General features: G+C 40.9%; 1 protein-coding gene across 1 annotated transcript; it reads left to right on the forward strand.

Annotated features, from left to right (window-relative positions):
• The first annotated feature begins 1,705 nt into the window (after window positions 1-1,705).
• LOC104832521 (myosin-3) lies at window positions 1,706-24,464 on the forward strand. Its single transcript, XM_010568753.1, has 39 exons — window positions 1,706-1,782; window positions 4,314-4,551; window positions 4,642-4,785; window positions 5,129-5,285; window positions 5,856-5,883; window positions 5,982-6,096; window positions 6,176-6,268; window positions 6,382-6,445; window positions 6,528-6,626; window positions 6,732-6,835; window positions 6,917-7,055; window positions 8,738-8,856; window positions 8,950-9,099; window positions 9,744-9,914; window positions 10,163-10,472; window positions 11,100-11,173; window positions 11,451-11,538; window positions 11,625-11,742; window positions 12,552-12,675; window positions 12,752-12,888; window positions 13,615-13,870; window positions 15,957-16,199; window positions 16,293-16,469; window positions 16,551-16,696; window positions 16,779-16,869; window positions 16,959-17,348; window positions 17,989-18,115; window positions 19,023-19,141; window positions 19,467-19,663; window positions 20,075-20,258; window positions 20,345-20,510; window positions 20,682-20,806; window positions 21,009-21,317; window positions 21,419-21,622; window positions 22,549-22,674; window positions 22,770-22,940; window positions 23,027-23,131; window positions 23,414-23,509; window positions 24,171-24,464. The coding sequence occupies exons 2-39, from the start codon at window positions 4,348-4,350 to the stop codon at window positions 24,321-24,323; spliced, it is 5,823 nt and encodes a 1,940-aa protein (XP_010567055.1). The 5' UTR covers window positions 1,706-1,782; window positions 4,314-4,347; the 3' UTR covers window positions 24,324-24,464.

Below are 24,464 nucleotides of genomic sequence, written 5' to 3' on the forward strand. Positions count from 1 at the left end.
GGTTTCCTTCCCACCCCCAGGATTACAGTGCCATCACAGAGACACAGTCAGCTGAGAGAAGAGGAGGAAGGAATTTCCTCACTTTCTTATGCAGACCTCTGAGTAGGTGATGCTGAGAGGGAGTGGAAAACAACAGGTGCTGTAAGTGGGGAGGCAGTATGCTATGGGATCACATGAAGCTGCTGAGATGTGATTCAATTCAGATTGCCTTTTTTGTCATAGGAACTGTAATTTGGAAAGTGAAGACCAACACATGAAAAAAAAAAATCAAGATCTATTGCATGAGAATGAAATTGTTTCTCAATAAAGTGAAGGGTTCTACTGCCCTCTTCACCACTCCTCTTCTTGTGCTGTTGCAGAACACATGTAACCCCCTCCTTAATCTGGGTGGGAACATCCCAGGGACGAGCACAGTAGATTGGCTTTTTTCACAAACTAGTGTGGGTTTCAGCTCCTTCTAATAATAACTGCCTCTCTTCCAGACTAGCATAGGACATGACTGTTTCTCTGCTACAGAATGTAAATTTATTAATTCTTTCCCTTCATCTAGCACACTTATACTGCAAAAGTATTGCTGAGTGACTCCCCTATGTTGAGACAGCACCTATTTCTCCTGCTTCCTGTGGGATATATGTCTCAAGTTCAGTACAACGGTTCCATAGTCCTGTTCATATGATCTTTGAAACCCTTCAGCCCCAGAAACAAGAGTTGAATTTCTATGCCTTTCCTCTGTCATCTAACTTACTGACTTCAGTCTTAGAAGCTCCTATCTTCACCTCTAGACTTAACTTGTTTTCCCCTTGTATTGGTCTTTGTGTCCATCGTGACTTGCTGTTATCCCCTTGGAATCACACCTCTATTTACTTCCTCTTTCCTAATCACATATCCTTCCTTATCACTGCCTTCAGACTCATCATTCCCCACTTCTCTTGCTTTGGCTTTGGTCCATTTTACTACTTGGTCATTCATATCGTCCCTTGATTCTCACTCCTGCAACTTCAGTTCCTGTTCAGATGCTTCCTCCTGCATTGGGATTTCCCTGCTCTAACAATGACCCTGCATCTCAGTAGAACCCCTTGTGCTTTCCCACATTGCAGGCTCAGAGCATCTGCAGCGTTCAGGAGCCTGTGCCTTCACCTCTTCATCCCTACATGTTTCCTATTACAATACACTGGCTCTTACTCTTCACTTTGTCTGCTCGAGTCAGCATTCAATGGATTACAGTACCAACGTAGCCCCTTTCATCTCCTTTAGCGCACCCTCCTGCTTCCTCCTCTTCTCAGGCTCTCTTGTCAAATTATTTATAGGACATTGATTCAGAGACCTGTTATGTCTAATTATATCTATTCACTTCTAATATGAATGGCAATTCTGCTAGGAGTTAAGATTGCCAAAAATGTTTTGACCTAGGAAAGAGGAGGTGGTGGCTACGTATGCAGATCAGACCCTATAAAAATACCCTGGGATCAGTGTGTCTTGTCCTTCCTCAGAAATCTCTAAGGTAAGAGTGTCAGAGGCTTTGGACTGGGGAGGTGGGGGATGAAGGGAAACTGGCCGTGCATTCCACAAGCACCAGCGCATTCCTACAGACGCTTACACTCATTCAATGGGGGACTGCCAGTGTCAGCTGGGATTTTCAGTCTGCTTTCAAGGGATCCATATGTTTTCTGTCTATAAATTTTCTCTGGAATTCTGTGAAGCAGTAAGAAGGAAGTTGCTAATTCTGTTTTACAATACTGACCAGCTTCCAGTCTACAAGCCATTCATCTTGTCTCACAAAAGGTAAGAACTTGATTTAGTCACTCTTTAGGGACAGATAAAGATGCTCTAAGGTAGGACTTACGCTGTCAGTCCCTGTATTCCTTATATTTATGTCCATTGTATAAATATAGTATGAGAATTGGGCTGGATTGCCAATATCTTTTCCATAAGATTCTCAAAGACAGTGGTCTTAAAAGTACTGATCACTGCTGCATTGCCTACATTCTCCTCCAGATTCATCTACAGAGAGCAGTTTCCTACATTAACAGACATTAGGTCCTAAGCTTAGGAGAAACTGTCTTAAGAAGAAAAACCCCATCAAGAAGTAGTTTCCAAATACTTGTCCATAAATTAAATATATTCTTGAAGGAAACAGTTACCTTTTTTTTTTTTTTTTTTGCATTTACATCAAACTTCAAGGGTCACTGGCACTAGCTGTGAAGCAACAGTAAAAGACATACATACTTAAATAATGTTAATATTTTCTTTTTCATAGGGAAGCTTGGGGAATGGGGTTAGAAAGTTGTGTATCAAAACATAAAAGTGCTAAAATAAAGCATTTCAATCTGAGCTTCCTTTTATGCTTGTTTGTGCCTATGAATATAGTGCACAACTGTGATATAATTATATAAGCAAATATTAATAATCACAGGGAAATGAAGAAAGGATGATACCTACTTGGATAACTAGAAAAAGAGAGATGGAACAGCAACTAAATTCAAAGTTTTAAATATTTACACCCAGGAAAATTAACTGTTCATATTCATTTTTTACATTAATTTATATTAACTTTGTCAAATATTGTCACTGGAATATAACACTCAAAGTTATAAAATGTCAACAAGCTGTCATGGGTCAAGAATATAACTAGCATGCTTTGAATAAGTGGAGGAGAGTTAGGAGATCATTGGTTTCAGGAAAAATCATATAAAACAGTCAAAAGAAAATAGTCATCAAATACTTTAAAAAGGCAATCTACTGACATAGATACATTATATGCTAACATAATGTATACTAACCTCCTATATATACTATACATTGTAATAATACCATAAAGATACATTGTAATAATAGCATACATCTATACAAAAATTAAATATATACTATATATGCAATATACATAATATACACTAACATACTATAATATATACTAATATATGCTAACATAGTATATACTAATGTATATAATATGCTAGTATTATTCCTGTTAGGAATCTTGTAAGAAAATGTGAGATATTATAGGCAATGATAAAACTGCTGGTGAAAGACTGTGTCCATTTTACAACCTTATGTAATTGTTTTGTGAAATGGTCTCATTTGGTTAATAACACTTTAATGAAGTGGAAAATCACGTAGTTAGAAACAAAACCATCAGTCAAGAGATTGTACGCATGCCTTTGAATTGATAACACTAAGTTGTGTCATGAAGTCTGTCTTTGCTAGCTAAGAAGGCAAAGCAATTTTTTCACATGTAAGCAGTGGAATACTGAGTGGAATTAATTTTATAATGTACAAAAATACCGTGATCATTATTAAAATATTTTTTCTTTTAGGCTGGCCATACTGCAATAATGAGGTTGCTAACTGGTAAAGGGTTCAGAAAAGAGTTTAAAAAAGTATTCTAAGTTCAGAATGTCTCTCCTGCAATCAAAGTGAAACTGTATCTCAAGGAAAAGTTAACCAGTTACTTGATATTCACCTAGAGGTCTGCCATAGGTGAAAGTATTGACAAAGAAATGAGCTTCTTAATTTATTCAGAAAAGCTACACAAAATCCAAATTGTAGGTGATGAACCTAGATAAAATTAGGCTAAAAAAGAAAAGGATAAACTTGGAACAGTATTAATTTGGGAACAATATAAATAAATTCCAGCTTCACAATTGCATGAAACTTCAAGACAATTGTTTGGCAATAATAAACACAGTTACTGATATTTATTTTTTTTTAAATAGTAGTGAATAAATGCAAGATTACTCAGTTTCTGTTACAAAAATATACCAAAGTGGAGAATATCAGCTTTGTTTGTTAGCAGATGGATCTGTGGAATAATTGAAATATTTGACAACTTGGGCTATTTCATCCCAAGGGAATGTCTTTAATGAGAAGTGCTAATAATATTAGTTCTCTGAATATCCAGTGTACTGCACCCCTTCCAGTGTTTTACTGTAAACAAATCTCATAGTTTGAAAGGTGCTAAACACAAAAGTCATGAGAGGGCTTTCATAACTCCAAACTTGGGCATATCTAGTCAGTGCAGTGTTTGGAACCTTGGAAAGGATCTGTTTATCCTGTTACCTCAACAAATGAAAAAAAACCCAAATCCAACATGGAAAGAATTTACATTGCCCTGTAAATGCAGCCATCCAGTAGGCCTAGATATCTGACTACATCAAACAGAAATAAAGGAAAGAAAATTATAGAACAGAGCTCCGAATTAGCAGAAAAATGAGAGTCAATTCAATCAGTTAATACATACAGCAGAGCACCATCTAATCCACTATTCTGTAGCAGTGTTTCTTCCATCTATTGTAATGTATTTTCTACCCTCACAGATACTTGCTGCATTACTGTTAGTAAATAGCAGCCATGTCAACAGACTCTGAGATGGCCATCTTTGGGGAGGCAGCTCCCTACCTCCGAAAGTCAGAAAAAGAGAGAATTGAGGCCCAGAACAAGCCTTTCGATGCCAGGTCATCTGTCTTTGTGGTACATGCAAAGGAATCCTATGTGAAAAGCACAATCCAGAACAAAGAAGCAGGGAAGGTCACTGTCAAGACCGAAGGTGGAGAAGTGAGTAAAAAAATTCAAGCCTTGAGAATACGATTTAATCCTGCTGTGGGATTTTAGATGGCAAATATAAATCTTTCTTTTCTTTGGCAGACTCTTACTGTGAAGGATGATCAAATCTTCCCCATGAACCCTCCCAAGTATGATAAAATCGAGGACATGGCCATGATGACCCACCTCCATGAACCTGCTGTGCTGTACAACCTCAAAGAGCGTTATGCAGCCTGGATGATCTACGTAAGTACCAGCAGGAGGCAACTACTGCTTTCGAGGAGTTGAAGACACCCTTCATCCCTCTGAAGAGCTTCCTGACTTCTTGCCAACTTCTTTCCTCATTTCTCTCTTTCTTCTTCGTTTCTTCCATGTGTTTTCCTCTTGCTATTTACATCCTCTCTCTTGTCTTCCTTCCTGCTTTTACCTTTCCTTGTCATATGCTATATCTCACCCATTCTCTGATAGGTCATTCCTCCACTTTATTTTCTTTCACTACCCTGGTCTCCCCAGAACATTATTCACCTCTGCCTTATCTGCAACTCTCCTCAACTCTCCAAAATCAGTATCCTGTCTCCCTTCCTCACAGACCTACTCAGGTCTCTTCTGCGTCACAGTCAACCCCTACAAGTGGCTGCCGGTGTACAACCCGGAGGTGGTGTTGGCCTACCGAGGCAAGAAGCGCCAGGAGGCCCCTCCACACATCTTCTCCATCTCTGACAATGCCTATCAGTTCATGCTGACTGGTGAGTGCTTGACGTCCCTCACAGCAATCTAAACCAAAAAGCCGCACTGATCTCACTGGAGCATGTGACAAGCCAGCTAAAAACACCACGGAGCTGTATGACTGAGAACTTGATTGAGTTGTGCAGGAATTAATTTCAAGTGAAACTGACCCAGAAGCATACATGGACTCAACACTGTGTGTTATTTGCACTTCACTGTATAAAATTCTACACTCTCCCACTGCAGAAATACTATTTGACTCTGCTGCTTTTTTTCACTGACAGGAAACAAAAAGTTACTATTCCATATAATTCCCTATTTGGAATACAGATAGGCACTTTGATTAGAGTTCTTGATAAGAACTGTGTGACAGGCAAGTGGGTACACACCTTGTGCGAGGACCACATGCCTCTGACAGCGCTATACATCCATTTCAGTGGTTGGGACCTGGAAGGGAATTGAGTAGTCTTGGACTACTACTCTTGGACTTGGGAGAAGCCACAACTTCCATTTACAGCTTTACTTCTTATTCAGCTTAGTATTACTCAGAACAACTGCTAAAACTATCTTTCATTCCACCTCCTTCACAGATCGCGAGAACCAGTCGATCCTGATCACGTATGTACACTCCCTGCTCGGGTCCCCGCTGGGCTGCCCCGTGCCAGGGGACCTCCAGCCTGACCACACGCTCTCTGCTTCTGTCTTTGGTTTGACAGCGGAGAATCTGGTGCAGGGAAGACTGTGAACACAAAGCGTGTCATTCAGTACTTTGCAACAATTGCAGCAAGTGGGGAGAAGAAGAAGGAAGAGCAGCAGGCTGGCAAAATGCAGGTGAGGTCCTAGGGGTAGGAACCTGCAACTGTCAGATTTACTTATGAGCTATATCATGATTATAAGATTTCTGGTTTAGGGGACACTTGAGGATCAAATCATCAGTGCCAACCCACTGCTGGAGGCTTTTGGTAATGCCAAGACGGTGAGGAACGACAACTCCTCACGCTTTGTAAGTTGTTGTCTGGGACAAAATTACTTTTTTTGTATCAGCAGACTGACTCAAATATTCTTGCAGTCAGGACTGGTAAAATAGATCTTGAATTACTTTCCTGCTTCTTTCAGGGTAAATTCATCAGAATCCATTTTGGTGCCACGGGCAAACTGGCTTCTGCTGACATTGAAACATGTAAGTGACCCTCCTGGCCTGACCCCTTTCCTTCCAGCCTTCCTCAGTTCTTGTGCTAACTCTGTCCTACCATCCTTGCTAGATCTTCTGGAGAAGTCCAGAGTCACTTTCCAGCTCAAGGCAGAAAGAAGCTACCACATATTCTATCAGATCATGTCCAACAAGAAGCCGGAGCTAATTGGTAGGAAAGATCACTAACTTCTCCAGACAAAGGTCACGGAACAACATTTAATTCCTTTACGTGCCAATTACATTTGATCTCTATGTGTTTTGTCCTTCTTTTCAGAGATGTTACTGATCACCACCAACCCGTATGACTATCAGTATGTGAGTCAAGGTGAGATCACGGTTCCCAGCATTAACGACCAGGAAGAGCTGATGGCCACGGATGTAAGTACAGCACAGAAGTTTTCTTAGGCGGACTCTGACCTTTAACAGGCATGGTACTTACTCCAATGATTCTTTTATCAGAGTGCCATTGACATCCTGGGCTTCACTCCAGATGAGAAGACAGCCATTTACAAGCTGACAGGGGCTGTCATGCACTATGGCAACCTGAAGTTTAAGCAGAAGCAGCGTGAGGAGCAGGCAGAACCGGATGGCACAGAAGGTACCAGCGCGATATATACCAGAGCGCAGTATACACCGGAACGCTCACTAATACAGGCAGTAATTCAGGGTCAGAATCATTGATTCAGCCTGCACATTTCTCCAGATGCTAGTGTTGTAGAATATAAGTGTGTCCTAACCAGAGGACTTTGCTGGAAGAACACAACCCAGTGGAAAATGCAGATTATTTTGAACTATGTCAAGTATAAGGTCCAGTGAATCCTAAGGCACTGCTATACTGAATGGCAGCTTCCCAGACCTGGGACAGAACCGGGAGCCACTCTGCCCACTGACTTAAGTTTATGTACCCAGGTAGCTACTACCATTTACCATCAGCTGTAGCCACCTCCTAATGGTATTGTTTCCAGGTGACAAGAAGCCAGAATCCTGAAGCTGCTCTGCTTCCAAGCCCGTATTCTGGAGACAACTCATAATGCCTGAACTGAGAGCATTGTTCTACTTCATTTTGCATGGGGGGGTAAAAAGGAGCATCAATTAATACTGCAGCTGTGGCTCTTATGTTCTACATTTTCTGTAGAGTCTCAGCATATCTCCAGGACTTCTGTTTGACAAATAGACATCTAAGATATGTCTATTGCATTTGCTTTGCCTAGAATTGTTCAAACATGCATTCCTTTAAAAGCTCATGGAATTATTTCCATGAAACCAGTTAGTCGCATCTATCATAAACTTGTACTATTACGGGCTTTTTTTCTGGAGCTGTTTTTGTGTGTGTGTGTGGTTTTGTTTTTTTTAGGATAGTTAAGACATAAATGAAAATGACTGCAAGGAATACAACTGCAAGGAATCTGATAATGATGAATACTAATAGTAGAACAGGCTACAAATAATAGCTGTAATCATTGCATGAATATAACCAAAGGAAAGAGTTACAGAAGCATATGATAGAATGAGATGACTAATTATTAAAAAAGAACTCTATAAAATTGAAATAAAAGTTCCAATTTTGTTCTTGTTTCATACCTTACTCTTACTAGTGATAACTGTACACTAAATACTTAGTTGTAAATAATATAAACAACAGAAGCAGCTCGAAATTAGCATCTGTGTATATATATATTCTATAATGAGGTTTGGCTTTCTCACACTGAAGGACTTTGTAATAGTACTGGTGCTTGCTATCATCTCTGTGAGAAGATACAGGCAGCAAATTGGAAAGGTGACAGAGTATGTCCAGTGGAGACCTGGAAAAGACCTATCTATGTGTGTGATATTTATCCTGAGGAAGAATGTGGTCCCACTATGAAAGTTGTATGAGATATCTTATTCATACTTTTGGCATAATTCTCCATTAATCTATCTCTCTCATTAGAGTTTCACTGGCTACAATTTTCGATACAGTGTATTTCAATACCAAGCAGTTTCCTTTTCTGTTTATTCAGAAATTGTGACTTCTTTGACCTGCCATTTTCATGGCCCTTTTGTCTGTCTAGTCACTTGTTTCAAAATTTGCATATTCATTGTAAAGGCATTTGGAAGAATCTTTACATTTACAAATCATGTAAATTAAATGGGAAAAAATCAGTAAATCAGGAAAAATTACAATATTTTAAAGTATGTGAAAAATTATATGTGGCTTCTGCAGAAACAATTCTGAATTACTACACGATACATCTACTGAAGAGCTAGTATTTGATCCTGCTGTATGCTTGTTTCCTTTAGTTGCTGATAAGGCTGCCTATTTGATGGGTCTGAACTCAGCAGATCTGCTCAAAGCCCTCTGCTACCCCCGAGTCAAGGTTGGGAATGAATATGTGACAAAGGGTCAAACTGTGCAGCAGGTAAGAAACAAGTTATGAGAGAAAACAAATTACATAAATTAAAAATCTCGAACTTCCTCTTTTGCCCTGGATGGTAACTTTTGTTTTGTTTAGGTGTACAATTCAGTGGGGGCCCTGGCAAAATCTGTCTTTGAGAAGATGTTCCTGTGGATGGTTGTTCGCATCAACCAACAGCTGGATACGAAGCAGCCCAGACAGTACTTCATTGGTGTCCTGGACATTGCTGGCTTTGAGATCTTTGATGTAAGAGGAAGATCTTCATACAAGTTTCCTGGAGGGGGCATTAAGAAACTGGAATAGTTTGGGGTTTGGGGTATTGTTTCTTTTTTAATTATGGAAAATTTTTTTATTTATTGGATAATCCTGCCATTCCTGTAGAATGGCACTCTCCTGGTTCTCATAGTACGTATTATCCCACAAGGGCTGCAGATTTTTACAGATGTCTGTTGTTGCATCCAGAAGTGAAAACTGCATTGAAAACTGATATGAAAATGTTGAACAACTGATAGGTGATAGCTGAGACAGATTTTGAAGAGGTTAAAATATGCCATCTTGAAGGAAGATTTTGTTAATGCTGAAGCCAGATTCCCTCTGAATACTTGGGAATAGACTGGCAGCGTACACAAATTCAAGCAGATGAAAAGGTGGACATGGTCTAAGCTTTGCAACTCTTTTCAGAGCTCAGAAATATGCTGAGACAGTGCCAGCACCTGAAAGGGTAGATATATTAGAGGACGGAATATGCCAGTCACCTGTCCAGTCCCATGACTAGAAATTCAGGAACCCAGTCATGGAGACCTTAATGGGTTGAAAATAAAACCTATTGGAAGATGGAAAGTGTTCCTGGAACTGAACTTTGCAAGTAAGTAAATCTCTGCATTCTGCAGTTCAACAGCCTGGAGCAGCTGTGCATCAACTTCACCAATGAGAAACTGCAACAGTTCTTCAACCACCACATGTTCGTGCTGGAGCAGGAAGAGTACAAGAAAGAAGGAATTGAATGGGAGTTCATTGACTTTGGGATGGACCTGGCTGCCTGCATTGAACTCATTGAGAAGGTATTTGTGTAATTCACAACGTCTAATCTTTTCAGAAATGCATTAATTTTTTATATATTTATAAATGTTGCTTGAAAGGGTAAATGTGACATTGTAAATACATAAGTTCAGATTATTTTACAATTTACTCTGCCGAGCAGAAGAACAATCCCTGAGAGAGTTAGTATTGTCTCACTCAGGAAGCTATTTCTTTATCTGTGATTCTTTCTGCCTTTTCACCTCTTCCTCCTTCCTTCTGCTTCTTCCAGCCCATGGGCATCTTCTCCATCCTGGAAGAGGAGTGCATGTTCCCCAAGGCAACTGACACCTCTTTCAAGAACAAGCTTTATGACCAACATCTGGGCAAGTCCAACAACTTCCAGAAGCCCAAGCCTGCCAAAGGGAAAGCTGAGGCCCACTTCTCCCTGGTGCACTATGCTGGCACGGTGGACTACAACATCACTGGCTGGCTGGAGAAAAACAAGGATCCCCTGAATGAAACTGTTGTGGGGCTGTACCAGAAATCATCCCTGAAGACACTGGCCTTACTTTTTGCCTCCGTTGGTGGGGCAGAAGCAGGTGATTTCTTTGAAATCAGTTCTACTAAAATGTACAGGAAAAAAAAAAATCTTGGAATAATATTTACATTTCAAAAATTGAAAACCCAAAACCACATCTACTTTTTGGAACTCAGTCACTCAGACTAATAAAGGATATTACATTTCCCTAGAGACCTTAATAGATCTGTAAGATTTAAGACCAGACAGCTGTACTACAACATTAACACAGGTTAGGTGGCAAACCAGATTTCTGCATTATGGGGCATTCCCAAATACTTCGGGGAATACAATCAAATGTATCAACATGCTGCTAAATTTATGCATACCCTTAGATGTAAAGATACATAAAGACTGCATATTATGTATTCACTAGCAATTTAACTCCTTAGATATCTTACTATGCATAATGTTACATTTTATTTCCTGTTTGCGTTTTCCTAACTTCAGCTTGAAGCAATTAGATTTCATTCTCTTTCATCTGAAAAAATCAAGTCTCCCATTGTAACTTTAAACACTGTATGCATTTACAAATTTTGATCATATTATTACATTTTCTACTTTTTAAAGATGAACACACAAAGTTCTTCAGATTCTAACTGTGTGCTTTTGTTGTTCATTTCTTTCCAAAAAAAATATTATTGTTTAGAGAGTGGTGGCGGTGGCAAGAAGGGGAGCAAGAAGAAGGGTTCTTCTTTCCAGACTGTCTCAGCTCTTTTCCGGGTACTGTAGTATAATCATTATCAATTTTACTGCATTATGAAGAAAATATCAAAAATTCAGTTCAGAAAAGCTTTAGATTGATCGAATGTACAAAATCATTATGTTAAGAAAGGATAAAGGCATGTGCTTCTTAATAAAGGATTCTCATTGAATCTGCCCAACAGTTCTGTAAAAAAGAAATACTGATCATGGTTTTATTGCAGTGTTTTTACTCCACCTAATATCGTGACCGTGTAAGTGACATTTTTAAACCCAAGTATTTACTCTTGCTCTTAAGGAAAATTTAAACAAGCTGATGAGCAATCTACGAAGCACACATCCCCATTTTGTGCGATGCCTTATTCCTAATGAAACAAAAACACCTGGTAAGTTGTTAAAGTTCAAATATGAGATAAATCTGTTCTTCTCTGTGCAGCACAATGAAGTACCAATTCATTATGTCATTTATTAGGTGCCATGGAACATGAGCTGGTGCTGCATCAGCTGCGATGTAATGGTGTGCTGGAAGGGATTAGAATTTGCAGGAAAGGATTCCCCAGCAGAATACTCTATGCAGACTTTAAACAGAGGTCAGATTCTGTCATCTACCCTCCACCATATCCACCAATGCTGAATAATTTGCATTTCCTAATTGTTTTAAGTACTGTGGGAGTTATGGGAGGGGTTCAATGTACCTACCTTTAGGCATACAAAAGTTAATTGTCCAAGTTAGTCATCTAATTTCTTTCTATAGCTAACTAGATGAACAGGCATTTTCAAAGGGCAATTATTTATTCGTGTCCTTGATTCATACTCTGGTACGGCATAAAGCATTTTTTAATTAACTATCCAGGAATGAGGTTGATTAGCTTAGACTTAGTTAACTTAAACTGAGATGACTTGCAGCCATCAGCAGAGAAATGTGAATAAAGAAACTACAAGATATTCTAGACTAACTTGTTGGAAAACCAAATAAAATAAAACTATCTTGATTCTTTTTCTGTATCAACTGGAAAGTACTCAGATAGTATGTACTGCCAATATTGTGGATGAAGAATTGCGTCTCCTCTGCAGATATCTTGCTCTTGCACACAAAGTTCTCATTTGGAGATAAGGCATTAGATAACAGGGCATGTAAAATATGTCAGCAGTTACCCATGGAAATCAGTACCTATTCTGTGTCAAGAATTTCTGGACTAAGCAAAGTGCAAGGTTTGTCCTAAAAATATATTTATGCATGAAAATGTGATTTCTAAACAACAGAACAGAGTTCAGTCTTATTCACCTGTCTACCACTCTTGTTCCCCCTTCAGAGAATTTTAACCATGGCATCAGTTGGTACAGGTTTGATTGAGCTTTCAGGAATCTGACCTTCTTCATATTCTATTTCCTCCCATAGGTACAAGGTGCTTAATGCAAGTGCCATCCCAGAGGGACAATTCATTGATAGCAAGAAGGCTTCTGAGAAGCTCCTTGGATCCATCGATGTGGACCACACCCAGTACAAATTTGGCCACACCAAGGTACAGTTGCTGCTTGACTCATGTACTGTGCTTGCAATACCTGACAAATACGTACCGCAACATTCTCTTTCTCAAGGTGTTCTTCAAAGCTGGGCTGCTGGGACTCCTGGAGGAGATGAGAGATGAGAAGCTGGCACAGCTCATCACCCGCACACAAGCCTTGTGCAGGGGCTTCCTGATGAGAGTGGAGTTCAAGAAAATGATGGAGAGGAGGTATTTACTTGTACTTATTTGGCCTGCTGGGCCAATCCTCATCAGATAGCAATGACGTGGACAAAACTGAAAATAAGCTGCTTCTCACCAAATCTCATTTATTTCTCATTAATTCAGTTTACCAACATGGATGTATTTGGGAGTATACCCTAGCAGTAGATGAAGCAGTATAAAATTCTGATTTAGGAAAATGTCATTTTTAACTTATATCAGCCTTTGTGCTAATATTTTGCTAAATTCAGTATATGGCTACATTATACTTATGTCCAAAACCCAGAAATCTAGTCTAAACTTATTATTTTAGGTCACCTTTATAATCAAAGGTAAGAAACATATACTTCTAGCACAAGAGAAGTATCCTCTTCCCTTGGGTAACTTTCATGAAAGGGACTAAGTCAGCTTCTGGAGGTTTTCCTTTTCTTTGGCCATGAAAGTGAGCCAGACATCTGGACTTCAAAACTGTCCATACAGGTTGACAATCTACATCACACTATGGAGTTTTCTTCAGAGATATATGTATTTTATATATATTAAATATATGAAATATTATTAATAAATATATATTTAACAATATAGAATTAATATTTTTATACACACAGATATATAGAACTATAACTATAAAGTATTATATGTAGAACTTCATATTATAGGTATCAATATATGTAATTAAATATGTATTATAAATTTAAAAATATGTAACATAATATGTTTTTTCTTACCTTTCAGAGAGTCCATCTTCTGTATCCAGTACAATGTTCGTGCATTCATGAATGTCAAGCACTGGCCTTGGATGAAGCTCTTCTTCAAAATAAAGCCCTTGCTGAAGAGTGCAGAATCTGAGAAGGAGATGGCCAACATGAAGGAAGAGTTTGAGAAAACCAAGGAAGAGCTTGCAAAGTCTGAGGCAAAGAGGAAGGAGCTGGAAGAGAAAATGGTTTCTTTGCTGCAGGAGAAAAACGATCTGCAGCTCCAAGTGCAGGCTGTGAGTATTGCTAATGTTTTTAGCTTGCAATGTCCTGGGTAAAATGATCCCAAATGTCTCAGTAACAGACACATTATCCCAAAACAGTATTTATTTCAAAAACATACACATATTTTATAAAATAGGAAGGAAAACCACATGGAAAAGCTAAGCTGAAATCTATAAATATTAATAAATTTGCAATGAATTACTGCAGTTGGTTCCTTATACTTTTAAATCAAGAAAGAAGTAATTAATTTCCAGTTAGTAAATGCTAGTTTACAGAATGACATTTTAAATCATACATGGAAACTTACAGCAGCAATTATCATGTCTTTATAAAACTTTATATACTATATAATTTTTATATGTTATCATCTGATCAATGAAGGTAGTCTGGAGATCCTATTAACACCTTTTATTTGGAGAATCACAAGTGGATTCAGGTGGAGTACGAGGGGCTGAGAGTGTCAGGCATTTCTCCAGCATTTATGGTCCTTGTCTCCTCAGAAAAAACAATGATGAAAGTGGAGTCCTCCCCTTTTTCCCTGGAAATAAAAAGGTAGCAACAATAATCCCCTTAAAACTGTCTTTAACAGCGAGGATTAGGATTCATCTGACCTCATTTTCATGTCTGCAGTCTAAAAGTCTACACGTGAACTAGTAGCCTCAGGTTCTCTTCATCTTCAGCAATGAGAAACTCATCCCTTCAGAGTATGATACAATTAATCCAAAAATGTAAATTTTTTTGGTTGAATGGACTGCATCTTGATATCGTGGCAGTTATCTAAAACTACATGAGACTAACCCCAACCTAGTGTCGTGGTTTAACCCCAGCCAGCAACTAAGCACCACGCAGCCACTCACTCACTCCCCCCCATCCAGTGGGATGGGGGAGAAAATCGGGGAAAGAAGTAAAACTCCTGGGTTGAGATAAGAACGGTTTAATAGAACAGAAAAGAAGAAACTAATAATGATAATGATAACACTAATGAAATGACAACAGTAGTAATAAAAGGATTGGAATGTACAAATGATGCGCAGGGCAATTGCTCACCACCCGCCGACCGACCCCCAGCCAGTCCCCGAGCGGCAAATCCCTGCCCCCCACTTCCCAGTTCCTAAACTAGATGGGACGTCACATGGTATGGAATACACCATTGGCCAGTTTGGGTCAGGTGCCCTGGCTGGGCATGAGAAGCTGAAAAATCCTTGACTATAGTCTAAACACTACTGAGCAACAACTGAAAACATCAGCGTTATCAACATTCTTCACATACTGAACTCAAAACATAGCACTGTACCAGCTACTAGGAAGACAGTTAACTCTATCCCAGCTGAAACTAGGACACCTAGCTATCTTGCTGAGCTATAAAAAGTCTTCTGCCTGGATGGTATCATTGTTCTTCACTAGAACAAAAGGGAAAAGAACAAGCAGTATGTAGAAAATAAAGATTACTTCTTAGTAACTTGCATCTTAGAATGCACGCAAATTCAGGTAATTGATACTGCCCTGGTAAACAGCAGTCTCCCTTCCAAACTGTTCTTCTTGACCACAAGGGCTAGAGACATGACTGGTTCAACTATTGCCTTTGAAACAGTGATCTTAACACAAAATTTTGCCAAAACTAAAAATTAAATTCATTCTCAGTAAATCTTTTGGGAAGAGTTGTAATAAGAATTTCATCAGCTGAATGTTGGAGGTTTTAGCATTCAGGTTTTAAACACTATGCTAAGAAATCTGCCTACATGGTTCTCTTCAGTAGAACTCTATGCCAGTTTCCAGTCCAGCCAAATGCAACATAAGTAAAATGATTAAAAGATACAAGGGAGATACTGCCATGATTTCAGGCACCATCTTCAAATTAATGTTGCAGTTGCATGAACAGTTAAAGGGTTTAAAAAAAGAATGCTCAAAGCCTATATTTATAGTGCTATAAAATATTCCTTTATTTTCCAAAAATGTTTTCCAAAACAAATAGATACTCTCATAATAATGAGTTTTAAATACAAAGGAGTGTAAAGCTGTTTTGAAAATAATAATTCCTTGTTTGAAAATCAGTATGAAAAAATAATTATTTGAAAACTATTTTATTTAAATGTGTAGGAAGCTGATGGGTTGGCTGATGCTGAGGAAAGATGTGACCAGCTCATCAAAACCAAAATCCAGCTGGAAGCCAAAATTAAGGAGCTGACAGAGAGAGCAGAAGATGAAGAAGAGATGAATGCTGAGCTGACAGCCAAGAAGAGAAAACTGGAGGATGAATGTTCAGAGCTGAAGAAAGATATTGACGATCTTGAGTTAACGCTAGCCAAAGTTGAAAAAGAAAAACATGCCACCGAAAACAAGGTATGAGGCAGAACCTGTCACTCGCACTCCTGTGCCATTACAGGACTTCTGTATCTACTTCCTTTATTTACACTAGCTCCCTTCTTCTCAAAGGTGAAAAACCTTACAGAGGAGATGGCAGCCCTGGATGAGACCATTGCCAAGCTGACAAAAGAGAAGAAAGCCCTCCAAGAGGCCCATCAGCAGACACTGGATGACCTGCAGGCAGAAGAGGACAAAGTCAATACGCTGACCAAAGCTAAGACCAAGCTGGAGCAGCAAGTGGACGATGTAAGCACGGTTTCCAGAAGAACAGGACAGGTATGGATTTAGACCTGGCTGGTAGAACACTGGTGGTCTTGTTTGTTTTAGCTGGAAGGGTCCCTGGAGCAAGAGAAGAAACTGCGCATGGACCTTGAGAGAGCTAAGAGGAAACTCGAAGGAGACCTGAAGCTGGCCCACGACAGCATAATGGATTTGGAAAATGATAAGCAGCAGCTGGATGAGAAGCTGAAGAAGTAAGTGGGTCTGTGGGGCACCTGAGCACTGTGCTGGTGTACTTTTTGCCTTGAGCTCTAACATGGATTGCTTTGCCCAAAGGAAAGACTTTGAAATCAGCCAGATCCAGAGCAAAATTGAGGATGAGCAAGCCCTGGGCATGCAATTACAGAAGAAGATCAAGGAGCTGCAGGCAAGTCTTTGTTCCTTCCCCTCTCTCACCCAGTCTCAGGTCAGGTAGGAGGAGGGCTCGGGTGTGAAGGGTCCCCTAATGTTCCCCAGGCTCGTATTGAGGAACTGGAGGAGGAAATTGAGGCTGAACGTGCCTCTCGGGCAAAAGCAGAGAAGCATCGGGCTGACCTCTCGAGGGAGCTAGAGGAGATCAGCGAGCGCCTGGAAGAAGCAGGAGGGGCTACCGCAGCTCAGATCGATATGATCAAGAAGCGTGAGGCAGAATTTCAGAAGATGCGCCGTGACCTCGAAGAGGCCACGCTGCAGCACGAAGCCACAGCTGCCGCCCTGCGGAAGAAGCACGCGGACAGCACAGCTGAGCTTGGGGAGCAGATCGACAACCTGCAGCGAGTGAAGCAGAAGCTGGAGAAGGAGAAGAGCGAGCTGAAGATGGAGATTGACGACTTGGCCAGTAACATGGAGTCTGTCTCCAAAGCCAAGGTGCTGAAATATTTCTTTGTAGTAATTCAAACATAATCAAGTATCTATATTTTAATATAGAATTTTAAGTTAGTCATACTTTTAAATAAATAGTTGCATTTCACAACTTAAATTTTAGTTCATATATTTAAGTATTAGTATAACAATATATTATATCCTTTGGGTGAGAGCTAAAAAACTTCACCTGAAGCACCTAACCTAACTATAGGGTCTTATTGCTTGGTTCTGATTATTATTATAGTGAAATGAAAGATACTGGCCTTATCAGGTTTTTAGTTTCTTCTAAAATAGGAATTACTCCTACCCAAACTTCTCCTTTTTTTCTATTTTTCTTTTCCTCCCTTAAATGTTTCAATGACAGAATCATTAAGAGCCAAACAGAAATTTAAAATAATCCCTCATGTTACAATGTCCCATCATCCTTTTTATCTATTGAAAAACTGGAGTGTACATTAATAAATTAGACAAATGTTGGAATTAGGGGTGCGAATTTCTTAGAAAGATGTATCAATTAACTGAGACTTTTTGACTTTACTTCTAAATCATTGGCTGCTTTTTTTGCCCTTCATAAGACTTCAGATTCTCAGTAACTATGTGTTGAACCACCAATCACCTTTCATTCTGTTCTTCATGCAAATAGGCAAATCTGGAGAAGATGTGTCGCTCTCTAGAAGATCAACTCAGTGAGATTAAGACAAAGGAGGAGGAACAACAGCGCACAATGAATGACATTAGTGCTCAGAGAGCTCGGCTACAAACAGAATCTGGTAAGACATTTGTGGTTTCTAAGAGAACACTGTATATGACATGGGGCTTTAAAAAAGGGGTCAAAAAAGACTTGGGGATCTTGGTAGAAACTCAGCTGAACATGAGCAAGAAATGTGCTCTTGTGACAAAGGTGGCCAACAGAATCCTCAGCTGTATTAGGAGAAGTGTTGCCAGCAGATTAACAGAGGGTGATCCTTCCCCCTACTCAACACAGGTGAGGCCACACCTGGAGTGCTGTGTCCAGTGCTAGGTTTCCCAATACCAGAGAGATACAGACATCCTGGAGCAGGACCAATAACATGTTTAAGGGACTGGAAAAACCAGTCACTGGAACAACCTCCCCAGGGGTGCAGTGGAGTCTCCATCACTGGAGGTTTTCAAGACACAACTGGACAGGGTGCTAGATAATCTCATCTAGGCTCCCTTTCCTATGAAAGGTTGAACCTGATGACCTTTTAAGATCCCTTCCAGCCCAGACTGTTCTATGATTCTATGACTGGAGTTTGAAAGAAGAATTCATCTATCTTTTAACCTAGACTTCATCCTTCTGCTTCCCAGGAGACATTCAGGAGACAACAGTGATATAACTGAGCACATACACCATAGCATAGTCATTCTGTAAGCTCAAGGCTCAAAATGACCACTGCACTTAGTGCAAGCGTACAGTAAGACTAGTCGGATATTGGACAAGGGGGCACGATGTGTCTCATATTGTACCTCTAAGATAAATACTTTGGCATACTTAAAGATATGGAGAGATATCAGTGATTGGGATTCCATGAAAGAAATTCAAAATATTTTTACGTGCATTTAATTATCAAGGTTAACACTTTTAAATAAGTCATAAAAAGGTTCTTTTACTCATCAATGGCTGTAAAATGCTTGTGTATCTGCAAACTTTCCCAGGTGAATATTCACGCCAGGTGGAGGAGAAAGATGCTCTGATTTCTCAGCTGTCAAGAGGCAAGCAGGCTTTCACCCAGCAGATTGAGGAACTCAAGAGGCACCTAGAGGAAGAGATAAAGGTGAGAAGGCTTTTCAAATTCTGTCTTATCCATTGGAATCCTCCTGTCTAGGAGGACCTTCAAGTACATATGAAATCACAGAATCAAAAAGGTGAGAGGGAGAGAAAAAACGCTTAGGTAATTCAGTGCAAGTCTTCCCATATTAGCTTTGCTCCCCCTTCCCTGCAGTCTATCCATTAACTCTTTTACAGATTCCCGGCTCTTCCATTCTCATTCAGTAGCTTGCCATCACCCACAGCAGAATAATCCAGTGTCCATCAACATTTCAGTCAGGAGATTTCCCAGGATATTTCCATTCATTTTCACACTACTGTTTTTCCCCCAGGCCAAGAGCGCCCTGGCCCACGCCTTGCAGTCTGCTCGCCACGACTGTGACTTGCTCCGGGAACAATATGAGGAGGAGCAGGAAGCCAAGGGGGAGCTGCAGCGTGCCCTGTCCAAGGCCAACAGCGAAGTGGCCCAGTGGAGAACCAAATACGAGACGGACGCTATTCAGCGCACGGAGGAGCTGGAGGAAGCCAAGTACGTGAGGAATGTGGGATGTCGAGTGGCTGGAGAAGACTGAGACTGTCAAGGGGAACTGGAGTCTCTGAGAGTGGGTTAGGACAAGGGTAGTACGAAGGCAAGGATATACTGTCTTTGTGGTAGAGGGGAGAGGGGGAGGGAGAGGAAAGCATGCTGTGGAAAAAGTGCAGATTGGAAGGACAAATGTAGCCTTTAGGGCTAGAAAGGCTAAGACAGGCCAAATACTCAGTAGGTGGTAGGACACAGAAGTGATAGACGCTTTAGGCTGCATGCAATCTTGGAACAGAAAAAACACTGTGAAAAATGCTAGGCTCAAAGCCCCCAAAATGGCCAGCTGCCCTCTCATGAACAGGCCAAAATTGGCTCCGCCCTAAGCTCTAACCCAGAGCTGTGCTTATCTCCTCCCAGGAAGAAGCTGGCACAGCGCCTGCAGGATGCAGAGGAACATGTCGAAGCTGTGAATGCCAAATGTGCCTCCCTGGAAAAGACAAAGCAGAGGCTGCAGAATGAAGTGGAGGACCTGATGATTGATGTGGAGCGATCAAATGCTGCCTGCGCAGCTCTGGATAAGAAGCAGAAGAACTTTGACAAGGTCTTTTGGGCTCCAGGCCTGGGGTTCCTGGGCAGAGCATCCCCTCCTGATTGCCACATCCACACTGAGGTCCTGTTTCTCTTCAGATCCTGGCAGAATGGAAGCAGAAGTACGAGGAAACGCAGGCTGAGCTGGAAGCCTCCCAGAAGGAGTCTCGGTCTCTCAGCACAGAGCTGTTTAAGATGAAGAATGCCTATGAGGAGTCCTTGGACCACCTGGAAACGCTGAAGCGTGAGAACAAGAACTTGCAGCGTAAGTCCCTGGCCCTCTGCTCCTGGCTGGGCTTTCTCACTATCCAGCACTACCACCTTTCCGTATGGGTCTGTGCCTGCAGGCTGGCAAAGCTGCCTGTCACCTTGGTGTGGCAGGGCCCTTTGCATTCTGCTCTGTGCCTGACCATGCTGTTGGTCTTTGTTCCCACAGAGGAGATTGCTGACCTCACGGAGCAGATTGCCGAGGGAGGAAAGGCGATTCATGAGCTGGAGAAAGTCAAGAAGCAGATTGAGCAGGAGAAATCTGAACTCCAAGCCTCCCTGGAGGAAGCTGAGGTATACAGCGTTATTTATTGCTCTCTTACATATCTTGGATGTCTATCTCATTATAAGCACTGTGAAGTCATTCCCAGACACAAGAGGAAAAGTGTTTGTGTAAAAGTGTAGAGATACTACCCAAGTATGGCATTAATTTTTACTCAGAGCTTCAGGTTCAACATATGTCACATAAAAAGTATTCTAATTTATTATTGTTCAGGCCTCCCTAGAACATGAAGAGGGGAAGATCCTGCGCCTCCAGCTTGAACTCAACCAGGTGAAGTCTGAGATTGACAGGAAGATAGCAGAGAAAGATGAGGAGATTGACCAGATGAAAAGAAACAACCTCCGAGTTGTGGAGTCCATGCAGAGCACTCTGGATGCTGAGATCAGGAGCAGGAATGAAGCCCTGCGTCTGAAGAAGAAGATGGAGGGAGACCTGAATGAAATAGAGATCCAGCTGAGCCATGCCAACCGCCAGGCTGCAGAGGCACAAAAGAACCTGAGAAACACACAGGCAGTGCTCAAGGTCCATTGAACAAAAGTTGCCTTCAGAGAAATATCTTACCTGATATTTTCAGTGCCAAACATCTCTTAATCTGCTTATAATTTCCTTCAATTGCTCTACAGGATACCCAGATACACTTGGACGATGCTCTCAGGACACAGGAGGACCTGAAGGAGCAGGTGGCCATGGTGGAGCGCAGAGCAAACCTGTTGCAGGCTGAAACTGAGGAGCTTCGGGCAGCCCTGGAGCAAACAGAGAGGTGTAGAAAGGTGGCTGAGCAGGAACTGATGGATGCAAGTGAGCGTGTGCAGCTCCTCCATACCCAGGTGAGGTCACTTGGTGAGAAATGGCACTCTTGGTAAGTAGGAGAATACTTGTATGCTTTATTCCAGTCACCACTGGAGGCTCAACTTTGAAGACTAGAGTTATCTTTTCTGAAGTAATCATCATGATACTAGAAGAGGTCTTTGCTGAAAAAGTGTGTACACTGGCTGTGTTCCCCGGTTGCACTCAATGAAACCCATGCTTCTACCTTCTTTGCATCCTAATGTAATCTCCAGAGGAAAAACATTTAGTCACAGGGACCAGATTTTTTAGTTACCCATGCCAAATGGTCTGTCATCTGAGCAGTCAGAGACTGAAACTCTGAGATGACAGCAGCATTCATTTCTTGCTCAGTCGAAATGTAGCACTAGGAAATCCCCATATTCCTTCTAAAAATGTGCTGTCCACGCTAGCAAGAAAGAAGGGATGAACTCTTGGCTCTTATGCAGCCCATGTCAAGCAGACTTTGACATGAGCTACATGTCACAGCAGTCATCCAGCAGTCAAGTGCTGAAATGTATGGAAAGTGTCTGGTTTCAAATGCTGAAAAGATTCTGGAAGGAATCTATCCTATCAACATTACAAATTTTTCTCTTCAGTTGATAAGAGTGGATTACTCTTCCCTAATTACATTCAAGAGAAGGTATTTCACTGACTTTCCTCACTCTATTTTTATTACTTCCCCGCACCAGCCCTGGTGGATGAGATGTGGCATAGATTATATTTCTAAGTATGCTTTTTCAAATTAATAAAATTAATTATTGGAGGAAAAAAAAAAAGCATTATTCCCCAGTGATAAGAAATTTTACAGAAAAATCTGTGGTATAGATTTTTCATACAATTATGTCTGAAATTATTCAAAATCCTGTAATGTTCTTGATTTGAAATAATGAGCTAACAAAACCAAACCTCTGATGCTACTCAACAGAACACTAGCTTGATCAACACCAAGAAGAAGCTAGAAACAGACATTGCCCAAATTCAGGGTGAAATGGAAGAAACAGTCCAGGAAGCCCGCAATGCTGAAGAGAAGGCCAAGAAGGCCATCACAGATGTGAGTTAGGGGCTCTTCTCACTGCTGACGGTGGATGTATTCTCCTCCAATCTGTCTCCACTACCAAAATGGCTTTGATCCTTTGCTCTCATCAGGCGGCCATGATGGCAGAAGAGCTGAAGAAGGAGCAGGACACCAGCGCCCACCTGGAGAGGATGAAGAAGAACCTGGACCAGACAGTGAAGGACCTGCAGCACCGTCTGGATGAAGCCGAGCAGTTGGCCCTGAAGGGAGGCAAGAAGCAAATCCAGAAGCTGGAGGCCAGAGTGCGTGGGACTTTCATTTGTGCATGAGTGAGCATGTCCCTTGGAGAGATACCAAGGAAGCTCCAAAGATGGGCTTCTCATTGCAGGTGCGGGAGCTGGAGGGGGAGGTTGATGCTGAGCAGAAGCGCAGTGCTGAAGCCGTGAAAGGTGTGCGCAAGTACGAGAGGAGGGTGAAGGAGCTGACCTACCAGGTAAGGCAGGAGGCCCCTTGAGCTCACACACCCTTCCTGCAGAAAGGCAAAATGTAGTCCTTTAGGGATTTCTTTTTGCATCCTGAGTCACACAGTTAAAAAGGAGAAGACTGAGAACATCAGAAGAAATTATCTTTCTGGTCGTGTTAGGAAGATCCAGTTTATCACCTCTGTCTTACTGGACAGCAAAGGTCTATAAGGAATGTTACTCTCTGTTTCACGTAGAGGGCAATTAAAGAGGAGGGGCAAAGAGGTGCTTCTCTTTCTTGTCCTTCTCTTTAGTCAGAAGAAGACAGGAAGAATGTTCTTAGGCTGCAGGATCTGGTGGACAAGCTTCAAATGAAAGTGAAATCCTACAAGAGACAAGCTGAGGAGGCTGTAAGTATTGATGTGTGCAGGGTCAGTCTCCATCCAGGTGGAGATGGAATTCTGTGTTGGTGTTTTCCCCTGCATAGCTCTGTTTGAACACTTAACTTTTTTGTCTTTTTCTTGCTGTGCACTCAGGAATGAACAGCTGAATGGCTGTTCTGGCTGAACACCTCAGGGGTCTAGAGGGGTGTAGAATACATTTTCTGTGAGCATTATTGCATCACTGGGAAGAGCAGCGAAGGCTCAGGTCAACATTGTGGGAGTAGGTCTCTGCTTCCTTTCACTTATATTCATATTCCTGCCTAGCAGAAAAAAAAATCTTCAAGAATTGTAATACATAATTTTATAGCAGTAAATAAATGGAAAATTATTTAATGGAAATAACTATAATTATATATAATTATTCAAAAATTCCAAAGTGCATTAACACTTTATATCAAGAGAGGTATTCCTGGTATATCTTATTAACCATCTAAGCATTTAGCATTCAAGCTATTTCTTTGGTTTCCCCCTAGAAATAGTAGAGAGAATTACATACTAACTCACAGACTTTTTTTTTTTTTTTTTCTATTATGTAAAGGCAAAATACCACAGCCTGTCCAATGCAGTGTTACAGTAGGAACGTTATTAAACATTTTAAAACCTATTTTATCTCTCTTCCCATCTCCAGGAGGAGATGTCCAATGTCAATCTCACAAAGTTTCGCAAGATCCAGCACGAGCTAGAGGAAGCTGAGGAGCGGGCTGACATTGCAGAGTCACAGGTCAACAAGCTCCGAGCAAAGAGCCGTGAAATTGGCAAGAAGGCAGAAAGCGAAGAGTAAATGCCTCCAGTGGTGCAAAGTGAAAGAGAATTGCACAAAAAGTGAAATTACATTACTTTGATTTTGTAATCACTGCTTAGTCCTTCATCCATCTCTGGATCATTACTGCCTAGATAATAAAAATTGTAGAGATTTTCCCAT

This window comes from Haliaeetus leucocephalus, unplaced genomic scaffold (genome assembly GCF_000737465.1).
Source record: "Haliaeetus leucocephalus isolate CR32 unplaced genomic scaffold, Haliaeetus_leucocephalus-4.0 Scaffold252, whole genome shotgun sequence".
Classification (NCBI taxonomy): Eukaryota; Metazoa; Chordata; class Aves; order Accipitriformes; family Accipitridae; genus Haliaeetus; species Haliaeetus leucocephalus.

Bases quoted from the DNA above. Each gene is read 5' to 3' on its own strand.
- LOC104832521 (XM_010568753.1), top strand. From the start codon at position 4,348: ATGTCAACAGACTCTGAGATGGCCATCTTTGGGGAGGCAGCTCCCTAC. The intron at 6,269-6,381 runs GTAAGTTGTTGT...TGCTTCTTTCAG, and splicing joins ACGACAACTCCTCACGCTTT to GGTAAATTCATCAGAATCCA. The intron at 16,200-16,292 runs GTATGAGGCAGA...TTCTTCTCAAAG, and splicing joins AACATGCCACCGAAAACAAG to GTGAAAAACCTTACAGAGGA.